This window comes from Lynx canadensis, chromosome C1, assembly GCF_007474595.2.
Source record: "Lynx canadensis isolate LIC74 chromosome C1, mLynCan4.pri.v2, whole genome shotgun sequence".
NCBI classification, from domain to species: Eukaryota; Metazoa; Chordata; class Mammalia; order Carnivora; family Felidae; genus Lynx; species Lynx canadensis.
The window spans coordinates 10,643,483-10,663,182 of NC_044310.1; the positions used below are offsets into that span (position 1 = coordinate 10,643,483).

General features: G+C 58.9%; 1 protein-coding gene across 1 annotated transcript in view; it reads left to right on the forward strand.

Annotated features, from left to right (window-relative positions):
• The window catches only part of LOC115520765 (kazrin), a 113,822-nt gene that overhangs the window by 80,511 nt on the left and 13,611 nt on the right, over positions 1-19,700 (forward strand). The window contains 2 exon segments of the mRNA XM_032594196.1: positions 13,417-13,553; positions 18,480-18,650. Coding sequence (XP_032450087.1) covers positions 13,417-13,553; positions 18,480-18,650 — 308 coding nt within the window.

Consider the following 19,700-nt stretch of genomic DNA (forward strand, 5'->3'; position numbering starts at 1 on the left):
CACCGGGCACTGCCCGCCTGGACAAGCTTAAAGGCAGGGACCCAGAGCCAGAGCTCCCGGGCCACGTCCTGCCTCGGTTTCCTTACTTGTAAACTGCGGATCACTGATGCTAACTACCTCACAGGATCGCTGTAAGGGAAAATTTAGTGAAAACATACAGGACGATACCCGGCCCCTAGTACACACGCAGCAAATATTAGCCGCTGTCACTGTTGTGATCATCAGCGTCGTGGGGCTGGGGCGCCCACCCCGACCTTCCTCGCTCGCGCGCGGTCTGGGCACCTTCACGGAAATCTTCCCCCGAATTCTCACCGCAGTCCTGCACGGAAGGTGCCGTCTTTGTGCGGGATGGCGCTAGACTCTGAATCCAGGACAACCCCAAGTTCACGTTCATGGTCACGTTCTTTCCCCCAGCCCCAGGGGTCCTGCAGATTCACAGTGCAGATTCACAGCAGCTGCTCTCCTCGCCCACGCTTGGACCTGCCCATGTCATGGGGTGTCTGTCCCCTGGTGGCATGGGGGCCACCTCCCCCCACCCCAGATGATAAGAGCGGATACTTCCTGAGGGCTCCCCCCCACACTTGGCACAGTTCTGAGTGCGACGCGTATGTAAAACCGGCCCTGCAAAGTAGACGCTGTTTTTAAAGCTTTTTATTAAAGAATAACATACATACAAAGTGCAGGTTTACCTGCTTAATGTCAGGTGCTTAGCGTCACCAACTGGGCACACATGTGTGACACCAGCACCCAGATCAAGAGGCAGTACGTCAGTAGCTTCCTGAATGTCCTCCCGTGGCCCCTTCCTGTCTGTATCCCTCAGCGGACAACCTCTTCCTGACTTCTCCCCACGTCCGTTAACTTTGCCGCCTTTGTGTGCTGTAAAGGGAGCCACGCGGCTCTTGTGTCCGGCTTCCCTGGCTTGGCGTGCCGTCCTCGTGGGTCATCACGTTGCGTGTGGCGGGGTGGTCGTCGTTCGCTGGTTCTCATTAGATCGAGGCTTCACCCCTGCAAAAGGGACCCCTTCTGCAAAGGGACTGTGCCCGTGGTTTCCAGTTTGGAGCTTTTACAGATGGTGCCGTTGTGAGTTTTTCAGTGCAGGTCCTCGGTGAGCCCGGATGCGTGGGGAGGAACTGTTTTTATCCCTCTTGTACAGATGTGAAAAACCAGGCTGATGTGACTCGCTCCAGATCTCCCCTCTAGACGGTGACAAGACCGGTTTTAAACCCAGACAGCCTGGCTCCGGGATCCGCACCCTGGAGAGGTCTCCTGCCCCTCTCCTGAGCTTGTCTAGGAGGAGGCTGACCATAGCTGCCAGGTTCCCACCTGCATCTAACCTTGAATAGCCTTGCTGTATCTCTGTTGGAGGGAAGCCAGGCGAGATCGATTCCCAAACCATCAGGGCTCCAAAGGCAGCCTCCTGAGGGTTCCAGAGGGCCCGACGGACCATCTTGAAAGTCTGACACCAAAGCCCAGAGAGGGTGTGTGAGTCCCCAAGGCCGCACAGCACACTGGCTTCCCTCCGTGTCTGGCAGCCATTCTCTGCCACATACCTCCTCCTCCTCTCAGGGCCGTTATCTTGCCTGAGAATGACCTCACGCACCATCATGAGCCGCTAAAAATAGTCCTCATGTGGGGCGTGAGGCCCATGGCCCATGCTGCGTTTCCAGAAATCGCCCCCCTGGGACTAGGGAATGTCAGTGTTCCGGGCCCATCCCTTGCCCCTATTTTTAGTGGTAATTTGGAGGAAGGAGGACATTTCCTGGACTTGCCTTTGGAGGCTGGAAAACAAACACCACCCCCTCCCTGCCTCCGCCCTCCCATTTCCCTCGGCAGGAAGTGGGGGGCCCGGCTCCCCGGGGCCCGCCACCCTCTGGGCTTCCAGGTGAGCTCTGAGTCATTCCTGAGCGGAGGGATGGGCTGCAGGGGGCCACAGTGTGTCCCCACCCCCAACTAGGACCCCCGCTGTGCCTCTTATTTCTTGCGCTCTGTGTCTAAGGCCCTCGCTGGCCTCGCCCTTCCTATCTAAAGTTTTCCGGTCGGGAGCCTCTGACATCTAAGCCTGAGACAGAGATCCTGGAGAAAGCCCATGCACCCCTCTCCCCATGCACCCCTCTTCCCTGCTCAGGCTCCAAGACAGCATTCCGCGCAGCCGGCTTGCAGCCTCTACTCAAACTCCCCGGCAGGGCGCCCGCTTCCTCTCAAGACCCCCCAGTCTGCCCTGAGACCTCTGTGAGGCTGTCACCTAGAATGACAGAGCCCGACCAAGCCATCGGAGGTGCATCTAGAGCTTTTGCTCTCCTTTAGTGGTCACTACAGCAGGATGACATAGAAGCTGGTATCTCCGCTTCATGCACGAGGGGAGAGGCACAGAGAGGTTAAGGAACTTACCCGACGTCACCCAGCTAGTGAATAGTGGAGCTGGGATTCAACCCCAGGTTTCTGTCTGCAGAGCCTGGTCCCTGGTCTCACTCTACAGAGCTGCAGTCCACATCGTCCTGTGTTCCATCTTCTGTAGCCACCTGTTCAGGTCAACGGTCTAGCACCCCCGTGAGGCCCACAGCCACGGTTGGGTATCATGATTAATTGCCAATATTGGAAAAAAAAAAAAAAGAGAGATCTGACATTTAAGACATAAAGACTACGACAATCCAGAGTTTGGAAGTCTCTGGAAAAGTTGGAAGGTGTGGCAGCGCTGGGCCCCCTTCAGTCCCGGAATGGCTGCCCCTGCTATGCATTCTAGGTGCCCGCCTGTGCTCACTCTCTGACCGACGGACCCTGGCAGGGCCCCGAGTGCCGCTGTGCTCTCCGCCCTGGGATGGGGGGGGGGGTCCCTCCTGAGCCCCTGAGCTGGAGAATGCAGGAAGGGGGCGGCTTGGCCCCCGGCATCCAGACCACAGGTAGAGGCGGGGGCTGTGGGCTTTGGAAAGCCAGGCGGAAGCTTCCTCGAAGTCTCGCAGGGAGAGAAGGCCGGGAGGTCCTCCCAGAAAGGCGGACGTGCTCCCCTCAGTACACACAGAATACATAGTGTTCGGTGGTGCCGAGCTCTAAGGAGAGCGGACAGGGAAGGGGGTGAGGAGGGTGTCCAGGGAGGGCTTTGCTGAGAGAGTGACGGTTGAGGAAGGACCTGGGAGGGAGTGGGTCACGCGGGCAGGAGGACATTCCGGGCAGATTCAGAGGAAGGAGCAGATCCGCGTGAACCGGGAGCAGCACGGAGCCAGGTGGCAGCAGTGGGGTGGCAGTGGGGTTATGGGGGGCGGGAGGAAGGCAGGTGAGAATGCAGGGGAGGACAGACACGTGACTCTTCCGGACCATTCTAGGGACTCCGTGCTCACCCTTGAGACTGGAGCCGTTGGAGAGGAGCAGGGAAGTCGTGATCTGATTTGCCCCGTAAAGGGACTACTCCCTGCTGAGCTGATGGGGACCAAAGGGTTGGGAGACCAGTCAGGAGGCTACTGCACGACGCAGACACAGGATGGTGGTGACACGGGCCAGGGTGGTGACTGAGGAGTGGTGACAAGTGGCCGGATTCTGGCAACATGTCAAGCTGACGTGGCTTGTTGAGGAACTGGGTGTGGGGCCTGAGAGGAGCGGAGTTCAGGAAGATTCTGGAGTTTGGGGCCAGAGGAACTGGAAGGCTAAGGCCACCCCTGCATTGAGTTCGAGGAGGCCAGGCGGAGCAGGGTGTGGGGGGCTGGGTTGGAGGTGGTTAGACCCCCGGCGGTGGTGTGGGGAGGTTCTCGGCACTGAGCGGGCTCCAGGGCCGACGGCCAGGCTGGAGATGCACAGCACGGGGCTGGAGCTGTGCACAGCCGGGAGGCTGGACGGGCCACCAGGACACAATGGGAAAGAAGGACAGGTTCCTATTGCCTAGAGGCCCGCTCCTCAGAGAAATCAGCAGAGACCTAGAAGGAGCCGCCAGAGACAGAAGAAGAAACCAGGAGAAGGGGGCGGGAAGGGCACACGAAGAGGGGATCCCCGGTGCCGATGGAGTGTGACAGACAGGACTGTGGGGTTCACAGCACGGAGGTTACGGTGACCTTGAGAAGAGCAGGTGGGGGAGAAGTCCAGGCGGTGCCAGGGAGGGTGGGAGGAGAGAAATGAGGCACGAGCCCAGGCGGTCCTTTTGAGCATCTTTGCTCCAAAAGGAGGAAGAGATAGAAGGAGGGCGGGAGAGAGAAGCGGGGTCGGTTGCGGGGTTTTCTGTTCGCGTTGTGAGACAGAATCGCACGCTCGTGTGACGCGGGGGAAAATCCAGTGCAAGGCCCGTGCCAGGTGCACGGAACGTGGGTACTCGGAGCAGGCTCTCGTAATGGAAGGATGGCCGCAGTTTCCAACGCCTCCTGGCCCATCCAAACCTGGTGGCCTCCGCGGGCCACCCAGGGTTGGGGACGGGGAGCCCAGCTGACGAGTGGGTGGCCTCCTCAAGACCCGGGGAGGGTGCGCCATGAGCAGGCTGAAATCAAGGAGCCTTGTGGGACAACCAGGTCACCCCGCTCCCAGACACTGGGTGTTGCCTGTGCTGGGAGCAGTGTCTGGGGTCCGTCCCCAGCTCTGAGCACCTTAAAATACTCCTGGTGCCCTGGGGCAGCCGAAGCTGTGGTCCACTTGAGTGTCCTTGTATCCTGCCTGGCGGGTGACGTGAAACGGCCGTGGACACGCCGCACAGAGCCCACGGCAGTTCGGCGAGAGCCACGGCCTCTCTGCAGTCGGGGCTCAGGGGCCGGTCAGGAGGCACAAGGGAAATTAGCCTGCCCTGTCAAACCTGTGGAGGTCAGGAGGAGACATGCAAAGGAAAGCCGGATCACCTCTGCCCCCAGGATGCAAGAAATATTGGACACAGCTCAGTGACGACCATAGAGCAGGTCCCAGTGTTCTCTAGGGAGGCCACCCTTTTGTCATTCATGAGTAAGTTGGTGGGTATTTACTGAGCACTTACTATGTGCCAGGCACTGTTCTATGCTGGAGATACAGTAGTGAACAAGGCAGGCCAGGTCCCTGCCCCCAAGGATCTTATATTTCCAGTGGACATAAAAATATGTAAGTAGACCCAGGAATCCCCCATGTATCTTGGACCAAACTGAGGGAATATTGTGCTCTCACCGTCGAGTGTGCGGGTGGCAGTTTGTGTGCAACCGTCTCAGATGCGAATGGACTGGCTTCTCTCTTTTGGTTAAATGGAGTTAAATGGAGTCGGTATTGGCACTGCATTGACCCAGACAGGGCTCGCCCAGCCGTCCTCAGACACGCCAGCTCTGATCAATCGGTGATGGCATCTGACCTCCCAACCCGAGGCAGAGCAAATCTGCATTTCCCTCCTGTGCCGTGGCAGACATCCCCAGTCAACCCAGATTCCTGTAGAGTGTGGTTGATTAGTCATGTCTGCGTGGCCACCGGATTGGAAATCAAGTACCTGTATTCCAGACATTTGGAATATCTTTCCAGGTTGGAAAGGCCACGCTGCCTAACTCTTTCTAGGCTGTACTTGGAGAGAGGAGCTGTGGGGACTCTGGAAAGATCGCAGACCTGAATATCAAAGTGCTAGGGTCAAGTGCCAATTCTGCCACTCGTTGGCTGAGTTGGCCAATCAGTCCACTTGACCTGGCAGTGAGAAGAAAGAGGAGGTTTTGGTCCCCGAGGAGCAGAGCTACAGCCAGGTCAGACCTTGGGCCACACAGCCAAGCGCGTGTCTGACTAGGCCTGGCTCAGCGGGTGATGGGTTTTCCTTCTTCCCCGAGTGCCTCCCGACAGGGCAAGAGCCTGCTTAACCTCTCTACCTGTTCTGAAGTCACCTTGCTCAGCCTTCAAACAGGAAGAACCAAAATAAACCCAGGCATGCCCGTCCCGGGGCCATAAGTAAGTCTGCAGGCCTTTTGCTTCCTTCCCTGCCCTGTGCCCACCCTTCCCCCTGGCCCTGGGCCCCTTCCCCAGGCCCTTTTCCCAGAATCCAGCCTGTTGGTCAGGTTACCCAGTATTTTCTGAGCCCTCCTGGGGCCTGGGAGCCACGGGGAGCCGGAAGACAGGAGGAGGTGCTAACATTGAGCGAACACCTTGTGGATTCAGGTGCCAGGTAGTGTCACATAGGGCCTCGCAAGGTACGAGTTATCACCCTCAGCTTACGGCTGAGGAAACACCCAGAGACGTTACACGCGGGGAAGCTGGTTAAGGGGTAAAGCCGGACTGGAATCCGAGGCTCCGTGAATCCGGAACCGTGTCTTTCTGAGGCTCTCTTCTCCCCACGTGCTCAGGGTCCGCACCTGACGGGTCACTCCGGATACGGAAACCTGTTCTCTATCGGGCAGAAGTAGGTACACTTTCAGTCCTCATTCCACAGATGGGGAAACTGAGGCTTAATTAAAGTCTGATAGGCCGACTCCAAAGCTGATGCTTTTAGCCCAGCGGCGTTGGTCTGAGAATCGGGAGACCCGGGCTGGCTGGCTGTGTGATATCGGGTATCCTCTTTCCCTCTCTGGGCCTCAGTTTCCCCATCGGTAAAGGGAAGCTGAGCTAAAAGAGCTTTGCTTTCTTCTTTCTTTTTTTAAAGTTTTTCCATTAAAAAATTTTTTTTCCACCCAAGTACGGTCAGCACACAACGCTATTCCAGTGCCATTGACTGTACTCCCAGCCCTGTGCCTTCTGTTCCCGCGACCTGTTTGGGAGACCATCTTGGTGGGTGTGTTTGTCCAGAGTGGTTTGCTAGGCTCTTGTGGCCCCCGCCCGCCCACCCCTCCTGTCTCAGAATCTGTGGATGCGGGAGGTTCAACTGGTTGGGGGTGTTGAACGGAAAAGAAAGGGGGCCCCCTGCTGGCGGTGGCTGGGATCATCATACCTGGGCTGAAATTTACCCGACTCTGCCCACCATCCCCGTCCCCGCCTTCCTTAGAGCCTGTTTGCCGGGAGGAAGGGGGTTGGGGGGGTAGGGGGGGGGAACTGACCAGGCTGGACATTTTCATAAGGTCTCTTGGTTTGGGACCGTCCAGAGCCAGGCCCTGCAGTCTTCCGAGGCCAGACTAATGGGAAATCTGGGCGTGTGGAAGGAGACTGTGTCTTGGGCAAGCTGTGGAGGGGGGCCGGGGGAGGATTCCTTGAGAGCCGTGGCTTGCACGCACGCGCACACACACGCACGCACACCACCAGCGGCCACGGAGCAGTCGTGGGGTGCACACAAGAATGTCAAACCGCCGTTGATGGAAACCTCGGGAGGTCCCCTCGGGACCGTAAGCTGCAAAAACAGCGTCTCGTGGCAGGAGTGACTGGCGCAGATTTCTGGATCATCCGGCGTTTTTGTGCTTCGATGCAGGTCCTGCTGTTTCCGGCGACGTGCTTTCACAGTAGGTTAAGGAAGGGGAGTGAGGGGTTCCAGGTCAGACGGCAGAGAGGCAAGTCCGGGATCCGGTCCTTGAGCTGTGAGGGCCCTGGAGAGTAAGTTAGCCCTTCGAACCTCAGTTTCCTCCTCCACAAGGCAAGTGCCCCCTCCCCTCTACACACACACACCCCACCCCCCAGCCCCACCCCCGCACAAGGTCCTGAGGAGCGGGACCCTGCGGGGTTGGTTGGGGTCGGTGATTTTGGAGGCAGCAGGGGACCAGGGTGGGAGGGGGAGGGGAGAGGGTAGGTGGGTGTGGGGCCAGACGGGCACCGCCACTCACTCCCTGACCCGGCTCCTCACTCTCCCGGGGTGCCTACTGCCCCATGCTGTGACATGGAACGACTTCATACAGTGGTTGTGGTGGTTGAGTGGCGAGAACGCATCGGGGGCTCAGAGCAGGGCCTGGCACACGGGAACCGTTTTAATACCTAGGAAAGCGAGACTTGGGGGAGGGTAGTGACTTGCTCAGGGGCTCAGAGCCAAGGACAGAACCCAGGTCCTCTGACGCCAGACTGATGCCCATTCTGCCCCGCTGTGTGGTGCTGGCCAAGGCCCTGGACACCTCTGTGGGGAGCAGTGGCGGAGGTGATGCCTTCTCGGCCCTCCAAAGCCAGAGGAGGCTCACAGGGTCCATCCAGCACACTCATGGTGGGGGCACGGTTGAGGCTCTGAGAGGGGAAGGCTGGGAGCCTGGCCCCTCCCTCCCCAGCTCCCCAGCAAGGTTCTCCCTGCGCACTCTGCCTTGGGGGGTAAGCAGAAGTCCCCTGGTGCTCAAAAGCGCCCTGTAAAATCCCTTGCCCTGCAGGCACACAGTCGCTAGAGGCTCAAACGCCACGAATTAGCCTGTCCGGTTCCCTTGCTTGTTGGCGGAGGCCTCCCTATGCCTGGGCATTGCCGCTGAGGGTCTGTCACCCGTGGCCGCAATGAAGGGGACCGGTCCTCCCCCTGCCGGTGGTGCGTTTGCAGCAGCTGTGAGGTCGGTGAGGAGCTGTGGTCCCCTAAGCCAGGAGAGGAAGACGGGGTCTGCTGCGGAAAGGCCACGGCGGAAGCTTGAGAGGATGACATCCCCAGAGATGCTCTATCTTCACGGGGCCAGAGCCGGGCCCCTGGTCACCCCCCTGCAGGCACTCGGCCTCCTCTGAGTTAGAAAAACAAGTCCCTCCCTCCCCCCCTCGGAATTCCCACATTCCCGGGAGCTGAGCTGGTCTCCCACGGTGACCCCACAGGGCCCGCCGGGCATGACATCACCCGTCACCATGGCAGTGGTTCCGGTGGCCTGGCTCCTGGAATGGGACACGCCTGGCTGAAGCTGGATGCCTGGGAAGGTGAAGTGAGCGCCCGGGAGCTTTGGGCCGAGGCAGGAGGCTGGTCACCCTGGTCACCGAGAGGGAAGGTCAGGTGTCACAGACTCCACCCTGCTACTCCTGCCTTAGTAGCAACATTTGGAGAGCGCCAAAATGCGGTTTGGAAGGAGGGATAACAGCAGACCTGTGGCAAAGGAAAGAAGGAGGCACCCCATTGCGTAGTTTTCATAGCTGTGTAAATTAGTAATTTAAATTCTTTCTTGGGGACCCATCATGCTGATCTTCTTCTTTTTAATGTTCATTTATTTGAGAGAGAGAGAGAGAGAACAAGGGGGGAGGGGCAGAGAGAGAGGGAGACACAGAATCCGAAGCAGGCTCCAGGCTCCGAGCTGTCAGCACAGAGTGCAGTGCACGACTTGAACTCAGGAACCGCGAGATCATGACCTGAGCCGAAGTCGGGCACTTAACCTTCTGAGCCACCCAGGCGCCCCCGATCTTCTTGTTTTCTTAAAAGAGTTACAATGCCAGCGACACCCTTCAGCGAGCCCCGTCTGACGGCAGCGACCCAGCATCTGGAGACTCGGGGACAGTCAGGCCCGATGGGGACGCGCGCGCGCGCACACACACACACACACACCCACACACACAGGTGCCTGCTCCCAGGTCCTGCTTCTGAGAGGAGTTCCCATGAGTCGCTAACGGTCGTGTGTGCTTCCGAGAGGCTATGGCAGACCGCTCGGCATCTGCTTTGTTCACACTGTGGCTCCAGAGGTGCCGAAGCTCCGTTTCAAAGGGATCTGCACCCGGCATTCCTGCCCAGAGATCCAGCTTTCATGTGTCTCAGTCCTCAGCTGGGCAGGGTCCAGCCGCCGCCTCCACCGTGCCCCCAGAATCCGCAGAGCAGGGGTTCCCAGGGAGAGCTCGTGCGAAGGAACCAGGCAGCGAAGGTTATTATGGTGGGGGTGGCGGCACCTCTCACAGCCCGCCCTGACGTGTCCGTTAGGAATGTGTTGGGTTGCACGTCATAGGAAGTCCCCCAAACACTGTGACCTTGTACTATAAAGAAAACGGGTTTTCCCAGTAGGCTCCTGGGCACGTCTTAGTAGCCACAACTGGACACATGGCCCCTCAAGTTGCAGGGGAGCATGGCACGTTGAGTGTTTTAGTTGGGGCGCAAACAAAATTGGGCTTCCCTTGGTAAGGAGGCGGGTGGATGGGGTCTAGCGTCATCCACGTGTGCAGGGGTCGTCTCCTCCGTCACACTGGCAACCTCCCAGGAGGTAGGGGCGTGTCTTTTTCAGCCCTGTCCCCCCAGCAGCAGCAGGCAGGGAGTCTGGCACACAGAACATGCTTGATCAGTAGTTCTAGGGAGCTCGCAGTTTCCCCTTGAGGAGGAGCTACTAATCTGAAGGTGGAGGGTCAGCCCCTGCTCTCAGGAGCCCCCGGTCAGATGGGGAAGGCGTAGCTCCCTGCCACTAACACACAGAGACACAGGTGCACACACCCTTTGCTGGGGGACAGAACGGGGGCCCACACGGCTGCTCCTGTACACGGTGGCGCAGGGGTAGAGTGGAGGGAGCACCGTGGAGGCCAGCGGCAGGCTGCCACGTCGCCCCTCCCCAAGGTGTTTTGGCAAAAGTGAAGGAAGGCCCAGCAATGCTATGGAGGAAGGGGTGGCATCCCTCCCAGAGCCTCCAGTTGCCAAGAGCAAAGTCTGGAATTTGGTTTCCATCCAGACAAGGCTAACAAAAGAGGCAAATCGGAGCCCAAGGGGGATTAATTTCCAACCAAGGGCAGAGGCATGCTCCACAGGGGAGTCCGTGAGACCTTCTCAAACCCTGGGGTGGAGGGTCCCACGGTGGTGACTTTGTCCGGGTCAGCTGCCCCCACCCGCAGCCCCTGGGAGCCACTCCCCTCGACAGTCTGAAACCCACCTGAGTCATCTCTGCCATTTGCCGGCTGTGTGGCCTCAGTTTCCTCCCCTGTAAAATGGGATGATAGCACTTCCCTCCCACCCACCTCTGTCACAGGAGGGAGTACAGCCAGAATCTAGGGTCTGATGAGAATGCAGATGGAAATTTCCCAGTTCTCAGTGGCAGCTGAGCCTGGGCTCTTCTGTAAGATTCCTTCTGACCCACTTACGTCTTTAGATGTTGGGTTTTCTTCAAGTGAAGCTCACCGTTAACCTATACCCTGCACCCTAACAGAAAACTAGCACAGCCCTGCCCCCCCTCCCTCCTACTCCTACCCTGGCCACCCCCAGCCTGACTGGAGAGAGAGGAGATGAGCTCTCTCACCATGCTCTCCACTGTCCCTGTCCTCTAAGGTCCCAGCCCCAGCCCTGCAGGCCTGGAGCTCCGGCCCTGATGATCTACGCTGCCCCACCAAGCTGCCACGAAGAAGACGGGTCCAGCTGCAGGACTGAGGGGAGTTGAAAGCTGGAATTTAAAGGGCCACCCAAGACCAGGGCCCCCACCGCATGGGTCTCCCCACGGTCCCTGTTCTACCCAGGTTGGGGGTTGGGGGAGCAAAGCACAGGAGGATGAAGGAAGTCCCCTCAGGGCCAGAAGGATATCAGCTTATGTCGAGCACTGGGCCAGGAGCCCGGCATCCTCGGTCCTTACATCACACCTGGCGGCCCAGACTCCCATATTGGCAAGCCGAGTTTGCAGAGTTGGATGTCCGGGACGAGATGGGGTGTCACAGCCATGGTCTGCCCCATATCACTGCCCTCAGCTAGCCATGGGGCCGGGACCCTCCAGGTCTTGGAGGCTCTGCTGTAGGGACAGCATAACGTGGGGTCACCTGTGTCGGCTTTCAGGTCAGACATGGCTGTGTGACTTTGGGCAAATGACTTAACTACTCTGTGCCTTCTGAGGCCAAGGGGCCTGAGAGCCCTCCGGAGCCACGGAGTTGCTTTACCCTCCTCCATACCATCTGCACAACTCTGCTTGGTGTTCTCTCCAGGGACAGGACAGAACAGACTTCTGGGGGCGCTGGGACAAGGCAGTGGAGCCCACTCTGCAGCCACAGCCCCCCCTGACCACAGCTACTCTCTCCATTTGCCAGAGAGCCAGCGGTGTGAGAGAGGGTCTGCAGGGAGCAAAGAGTCACGCTGCCTGCCAGGAGGTTGCTTAGAGCTCATGGCCCTGTGCGTGTGTGTGTGTGTGTGTGTGTGTGTGTGTGTGTGTGTATGAGAGAGAGAGAGCTTTATTAAGATATAATTCACATATCATACAATTCACCGTTTACAATGTACAATTCATTGGTTTTTAGTATATTCACAGACTGCTTATCCATCACCACAATCAACATTAGAACATTTTCATCATCTCAGAAAGAAACCCCAGGCCCTCCAAATACCACCCCTATATCCACACTCCCCCGTCCCCCGCCATCCACCCCTCCCCCCAGCCCTCAGCAGCCCCTTGTCTGCATCCTGTCTCCGTAGATTTCCCTACTGGGGACCGTCCATACGGTATATGGAATCATACATCGGCAACCACCTTCTTTCACTTAGACTGTTCAGAGTTGATCCGCGTTGTGGCATGAAACGGTACCTCTTTCCACTGTCAGCGTTCCATTGTATGCGTCACCGCACCGCGTGTTTGGGTTTTTAACTCCTTCATCAGTTGCTGGCCATTTGAGTTGGTTTTCACCTTGTGGCTTCTGCGACCCATGCTGCCGTAAACGTTTGCGTACGAGCGTTTGTGTGGACGCATGTTTTCCTCTCTCTTGGGCGTGTGCCTAGGCGTGGTTGCCGGACCACAGGGCAACTCTGTTGAATCACTTGCAGAACCGTCAGGCTGCCTTCCACCGTGGCTGCACCGTTTCCATCCGTCCCCGTCGGCGGTGTGCAAGGTGTCCTAGTATCCCCACATCCATGTCAACCCTTGCGTCCGTCTTGTTTATTTGTGGCCATGCTAGTGAGTGTGAAGGGGTGTGTCCTTGTGGCTGTGATCCGCAGTTCCCTGTGGACTAATGAGGTCAAGACCCTTTTCCTGTCCTTACCGGCCATTTCTTGGAGAAATGTCTGTTCACATCCTTTGCCTAGTTTTCACTTGGGTTGTCTTCTTATTATTGAGTTGTAAGAGTTCTTTATATATTCTGCGCGTAAGGCCCTTATCAGACGTACGGTCTGCAAGTACTTTGTCCCATTTCCCGCGTTGCCTTTTTACTCTCTTTGTGGTGGCCTTTGAAGCACAGGAGTTTTCTGTTTTGACGGAGTCTGACCTATCTGTATTTCTGGCTGTTACGCACACTTTCCGTGTCATTTCTTGCTGCGCGTTTTTAATCAAGTGCTTCTCCTGTGGAGGAAACGGGGCAGATGATGGACTATGGTGCTGGGCTGAGTCTTCCTGGGGGCTCAGAATGGACCGCGGGGGGCTCCTTCAGCCCGGAGTCGGGGCGCCATCAGCTTCCCCGGCCACGGGCGCTCACCGGGCCTCCAGCCCCCTCACCCCGGAGACCCCTTCGGTTCAGGGCTGGGAGAGATGCTCCGTCCAGGACTTGCTGCCCCGGCTGGATCAGTAAAACCGAGAGGTGAGAACAGGTTCTAGAGACAGGCGGCCCAGGTTCGAATCCCGGGAATGCCACTAAGGGACAGGGGCGCGTGGGAGAGAAACGTCGCCTTCCTGAACCCCGTTTTCTCATCTCTTAGAGGATAGAGGCAGTTCCCCTTCTCCCTCCCCATCGGGCCGACGGCCCGGCTAGACTCTGGCACTCACAAGCTCTTCTGCCCCGCAGCCATGAAAGCCGACCGGAAGCGCCTAAAGGGCGAGAAGACCGACCTGGTGAGCCAGATGCAGCAGCTGTACGCCACGCTGGAGAGCCGCGAGGAGCAGCTGCGCGACTTCATCCGCAACTACGAGCAGCACCGCAAGGTGGGGCCCGCCCCTCCCCCCAGCCCCCCTCCCCTCCCCCCAGCCCCCCTCCCCCTTCCTCGGGGCCCCCTCCCAGACACCGGCTTCTTCCCCCTTTTGCCCCTCCCCTTCCTCCCCGCCCCCTTTTCCCTCCCAGACACCAGCTTCCTCCCCTCCCCCTCCTCCCCTCCCCCTCCCAGACACCAGCTTCCTCCCCCTTTTGCCCCTCCCCTTCCTCCCCACCCCCTTCCTCCCCTCCCCCCACCCCCTTCCTCCCCTCCCCCTGCTCCCCTCCCCCCTCCCAGACACCAGCTTCCTCCCCTCCCCCTCCTCCCCTCCCCCTCCCAGACACAAGCTTCTTCCCCCTTTTGCCCCTCCCCTTCCTCCCCGCCCCCTTCTCCCTCCCAGACACCAGCTTCTTCCCCCTTTTGCCCCTCCCCTTCATCCCCGCCCCCTTCTCCTTCCCAGACACCAGCTTCCTCCCCTCTCCCTCCTCCCCTCCCCCTCCCAGACACCAGCTTCCTCCCCTCCCCCTCCTCCCCTCCCCCTCCCAGACACCAGCTTCCTCCCCTCCCCCTGTAGACACCAGCACCCTCACCTACCACTGCCTGCAGGCTGCCTTCTCTGCCTAGCAAGGGGTCTGGCTTTAATCCCCGAGCACACACACTCACTGCCCGTGTCACCTGTGGTCGCCTGAGGAGGCCTGCAGTATGTCTGGCCCGGGCCTGGGCACGGAGAAGAAATGGGCACAGCCCCTAGTTGGGGGGCCTCCGTGCCTCCCGGGCAGACAAGGCCGGACAGGACAGCCCAGCCAGTGTCAGTGAGGACTGTGGATTCTGGGTGGCCCGAATTCAGATCCCAGCCCCCTGTGGGCGTGCCCTTGGGCATCTCACCTAACCTTCGCAGCCTCAGACCTCGTGCGGCTGTGATGGAGACGCCGTGCCGGGCACCCAGCATGGCATCTGGCTTCCAGTAAGTGCTCAGTAAATACTCGCTAGGCGCCTTACAAATGATACCACAACAAAAGTGTGAAGAGAGAGCCGGGGCGACAGCAAGAAATTCTGCCTGCAGGGAGAGAGGCTCGTAAGGCTTCTCGGAGGAGGTGACCTAGGAGTGGGGCTCTGCGGGGTGCGTAGGAGTTTGGACAGACCCGAGTTATTTCCGCTATTAACTGTTTACAGAGCAACCCAAGGCAGACCACAGAGAAGAGGTCCCAGTTGCCCTCGTGAGCCGTGGGTGCTGTGCTGAGCATTTCAGCGGCAGTGTGACCATCCTGGGGCTTAATAGCCAGCATCTCTCCCGTCTTTCAGTGGGTCATCACATTTTAGAGACGTGCTTTTCCTTGAAAATAAAATCTCCACAGAGATCCACCTTCCGCCAGGTCCGTGCCGTGACTTTTTTTAAGTCGCAGGTACCTGGGGGCAACCCCCTAAGTCCAGCCAGCAACGGGGGGGGGGGGGGGGTAGGGTTGAAGCTGCTGAATAATCCGAAGCCAGCCGCGGGCAGCCATAGATGGCCACAGCTCGGCACCGAGCGTCACTCTTACAGAATGGCAAGAGCCTTCAGATTCATTCAGAAAAAGGAATTTGGAAAACACTGATTAAAAGAAAACTTAGTGTCTTAACCCTCGTCGTGTGGAGCAAGTTGTACTTCTAGCCTGTCAGTGGAAGAGCAACATTGTGGTGGGTCATTAGTCGTTGTTGGGCGCAGCCCCATTTTACAGACGGGAGGACTGAGGCTATGAAGGGTGCAGGGACTGACCCAAAGCCACCTGTTTAGAGCTGGTCTGGAGAAGCTAAAACCACAAGTCCTGATTTTATCGTCTCTTCCGAGACCTTGCAACTGGTTAAAAAAAAAAAAAAAAGTCGCATCTTATGCACAAAGTAAGTGTCCCCGTGAACAGGATTAACGGAACCTTTAGGTGCCCTGCCCTCCTTGGTCCTGCCACTTAGCCTGCCACGGCCCACCCAGCTCCTCCTGAGGACCCCTGCAGGCCTCACCTGGAGCAGCGGGCAGGACCCCAGTTCTCTGAGCTGCTGGGGTCAGCACAGGCACAGGCTGCTGAGAAATGAGGGGTTTGGAGTCTGCCCAGAAAGTTCGCGGAAACGCAGCCTCCCAGAAAGTTGTGCCTGATGCTCGTGCCCCGTCACACGGTGCAGTTTGGAGGGCGATTTGGGACTCTCCATAAATCCAGCCGAGGAAGTTCTCGCGGCAAGTCGGGCGGGCAGGCTGGGGGCCACGGGCCAGACACGGGCCCGTCTTGGGTAGTGAGGCTGTTGTCACAACGGGCCGCCTTCATCCCGCCCTCTTCACCTCCCCAGACAGGCCTTTGTCCCCTTGAAGCACCATTCTCACTGCACCCCTCCTCCTTCTGTCCAGTGAGCCTCACACGCCAGCAGAGGGACCCCGCTCCCGCCTTGCCACCTGAGGCCCGACCACCCTGACCCCCGTGTGGTTCCAACCCCCCTGGCGGGTTTCCTTTCAGTTGCTTTCCTGCCTCAGTTACCAGCAAGGATCGAGACCTCCACCACACTCTCGGGGAGGTGGGAGGGGGAGCTGTTCTACTTCTCTGGCCTCAGCTCGCTCATCTGTGAAACAGGGATGGTCATAGTTCCCCACCTCCCGGGTGGTTGTCAGGTTTAAATATAATTGCCTAAAACGCGGAGGCACCATGCTTGACGTGTGTCCGGAACACTCCCTGTCACTTGCGACTGAGCCCCGCCCTCCTGCTGCCAGGGAATGTGATCACGGGGGTGGGTGTCCGAGTCCTCACCAAGACGGAAAGCACCTGGAGGCCTTTCCCCCCCAGCCTGGAACCCTCGGTCTGCTCGCGACCAGGGCAGTCAGTGACTGCAAAGAGACGCGGAGACAAAAATGATCCCGGGGTCCTAGTGGGCCTTCCTGATTCAAGAATGTTTTGTAAGCAGCCTCTCGTTACACCAGCCAGTTCGAAGGGACAGTCCTTAACCAGCTATTCATTTTCCACACGCTTCTATGATGGAGGCTTGTGGCTGGGTGCCGGGGGCAGATGCCCAGGACGTAGCTCGGCCCGCAGGGGAGGAGCTCCCCGTCCGGGTGGGTGCCGGGGGCCATGCCTGCCACCTGTTTGCACCGACCCCACCTGAACCCAGCCCCACAGAGAAAGGACTGACCAGCAGTAGAGTGCCTCCTTGCACGGAGACTCTTGCTTCCAGAACGTCAGACTACGGCTTCCCCTGTGACTGCGCGATACGCTGTGTCTTGCATTGCCAGTTTCTGCTGGGCGTCCCGTCACCCTAGGAGGTGGTATCGCCACTGCCTCACAACTGAGGTGACCGAGGTGTGGGGAAGTCGAAGAACTCGGCCAGTGTTCTGCAGCCTGCAGGGGGCCGAGCTGAGACTCCTACCCGGGCACCCTGACCCTAAAGCAGGTGCCGGCGACCCGTCCTGGGAGGGATCGTCCCTCGTACCCCCTCCTCCAGACTGCACTAGGAAGCGGGGGGGGGGGGGGGGCTGCTCACACCCCGCCCGAGGGCTGACACGTGGCGATGGCCTTTGTAGCTGTCCCAGCAGCCGGGACGCACGCAGTCATTTCTTCGGCAGCATCTGTCACCCGCTGCTGCTGGCCGGGCTGCCGTCCTGGGACCCGGGTACACGCCAGGAAACCGACGTGGCACATCCCTGCTCTCGCGGCGCACGCGCTACGGCTTTTCTCTGTGAGCCCCGCGGATGCAGGGATTTTTTGTCTGGCTCATGCCTGCCGACAGCATCCGTGAATATGGCTGGGTTGAATGACCAGTATTAGGCAGCAGGTTGGAGGGAGCCCAGGGCTACTGTCGGGTGAGTGGTCAGGGAGGGCCGCTCAGAGAGGACGGTCGAGCAGGGTCTGCCGTGCGCTCGCGCCGTGCTGAGCTCTCCGCGTGGATTGTCTCATTCAGTCCCCAGGACAACACCCCAAAGTACCTGCGGTATTATCCCCGCGGTAGAGACCAGGGCGCCCAGGCCCGATAGTCATCGCGGCTCGTCCTTGCAGAGCCGGGATCTGACCCGGACTCTCTCTGTCCCCAGACCACAAGCCATAGCTCCAGCTCCGTGACAGCCCCAGAGAAGGGGACAGCCCTCGGCCTCCTTGGCTCTGGCCATCTGGAAGTCGGGCCTTCTGCGACAGGGCTGTTAAACAAGGCAGGATGTGCCCCAGGCCACACAGGGACCTTGAGCGTGGCTCCTGGTCTGGTGAATCAGAAGACCTTGCTGGGTGGGTGGGTGGGCCTCCTCCTTCTCGGGAGGGCCACCTGGCCTTCTGACACCAGCTCTTGCCCTGGGAGGTCAGGCCCCCTGATTGTGTTCCCCGCCTGCTGGCTTTGCCCCTGCACGGCCCTTCCCTCTGCACCCCGGGAAGAACGGCTCCTGGCGGGGGCCACGGTGCTGCATCCGGACCCAGCGGCGAGCTGAGGGGCTCGGCCTGCTCCGTCATCGGCTGTGACCTCGTGAGGTGCTGCGGGACCCCGTGGCCTCCAGAGCAGCCGGGCTGCGGGTGTCTCCTGGGCCCCTCCGTGCCTGGGACACACACATTCCCAAACAACAGAACAAAGCCCCACACCCGTTACTGACCCAGACCTGCGTCAGACGCCACGTGTTTCCCACGTGTAAAGTCATCTGATCTTTATAACTTGAAACAAGCGGTGTCGACCCCCTGCCCCCCTCTTAAAGACGGAGCAACGGAGACTTGACGAGGTCAGACGACTTAACCCGTCACGCTCATTTGCTCACTTCTTGTGGAAACGCTGTTCACGGAGCATCTACTAACGGATTGTCGGTGTCCAGTCCCCCCGCTGATCTGTGGCTCAGCCAGAGCGCCTCCCCTCCCCTTCCTCTGGTCCAGGGGTCAGGGCCCCCCTCTGGGTGTCTGTGGGCCGAGAGGCGGTCCCGCAGCCCCGCTGTAACTCCCCTGGCGCTCCGTCCCCACAGGAGAGCGAGGACGCCGTCAAAGCCCTGGCTAAGGAGAAGGACCTGCTGGAGCGTGAGAAGTGGGAGCTTCGGCGCCAAGCCAAGGAGGCCACGGACCACGCCACGGCGCTGCGCTCCCAGCTGGACCTCAAGGACAACCGGATGAAGGAGCTGGAGGCCGAGCTGGCCATGGTGAGACCCCACCCCACCCCCCCCTCACGCAGCCGGGGCACCCACGACGTGCTGCGGGGGACAGGGCGCGCGGACAGGGTGGGCGGAGGAGAGGGCGCGGCTGGGCGCGGGGTCTGCTGTCTGCTCAGGTTGACCGCTGAGCCCGGGCCACAGCCTCTCCTCCACCTGCAGGGATGAAATCCACCACACTCCCAGGCCACTGTCAGCAAAGAAACCAAGCCCGTCTTGATTTAAAATACACATATTTAGGGGCGCCTGCGTGGCTCGCTCAGTTAAGCGTCCGAATTCAGCTCAGGTCATGATCTCACGGTCCGCGAGTTCGAGCCCCACGTCGGGCTCTGTGCGGACAGCTCAGAGCCTGGAGCCTGCTTGGGATTCTGTGTCTCCCTCTCTCTGCCTTTCCCCCACTCACACTCTGTTTCTTTCTCTCTCTCTCTCTCTCTCCCTCTCTCTCTCTCTCTCTCAAAAATAAAAACATAAAGAATATTCTAAAGTACACATATTTGTTTAGGAAAACATTTGCTTTGGGAGGAAATGCACCAAAAAATTAAGAGTGGTCATTTTCTGGGTAGTAGGATTGTAAGAGATTTTAGTTCCTTTGTTTCCCCTCCTGTTTACATCTCTAGTGAAAAATGTGTTACTTGGGTTGGCAAGGAAAAAAATGTTATTCTTTTTCTATTCCAAAACAAACCTTCAAAGTACTTCCAAACTCTGTGTTTTCCATGGAGGTGACCAGCCTGCATGTGGGGACAGAGCACCCAGGTGGTATGTCCGGGCCTGGCGGGAGGGGTCCAGAGCCCTGCAGTCCTGTTCTGCCTGCCCCTGCGTGACCTGGGGCCACTCACTGAACTTCTTTGGGCTTCAGCGCCCTTTATCTTGTATCAGAATGGGGGAGATGGTCTTTACTTCACCCTGCCCTCCCAGGAAGTGGCTGGGGGAAGCCCAGGGATCCCATGACTTAAGTAAGGAGCCTTTGAAACCACCAGGGTCTCAATGTGATCGTGGCTGGAAGGAGACTATGCAAGGTGCTCATGAGGGGTGGGGAGGCCC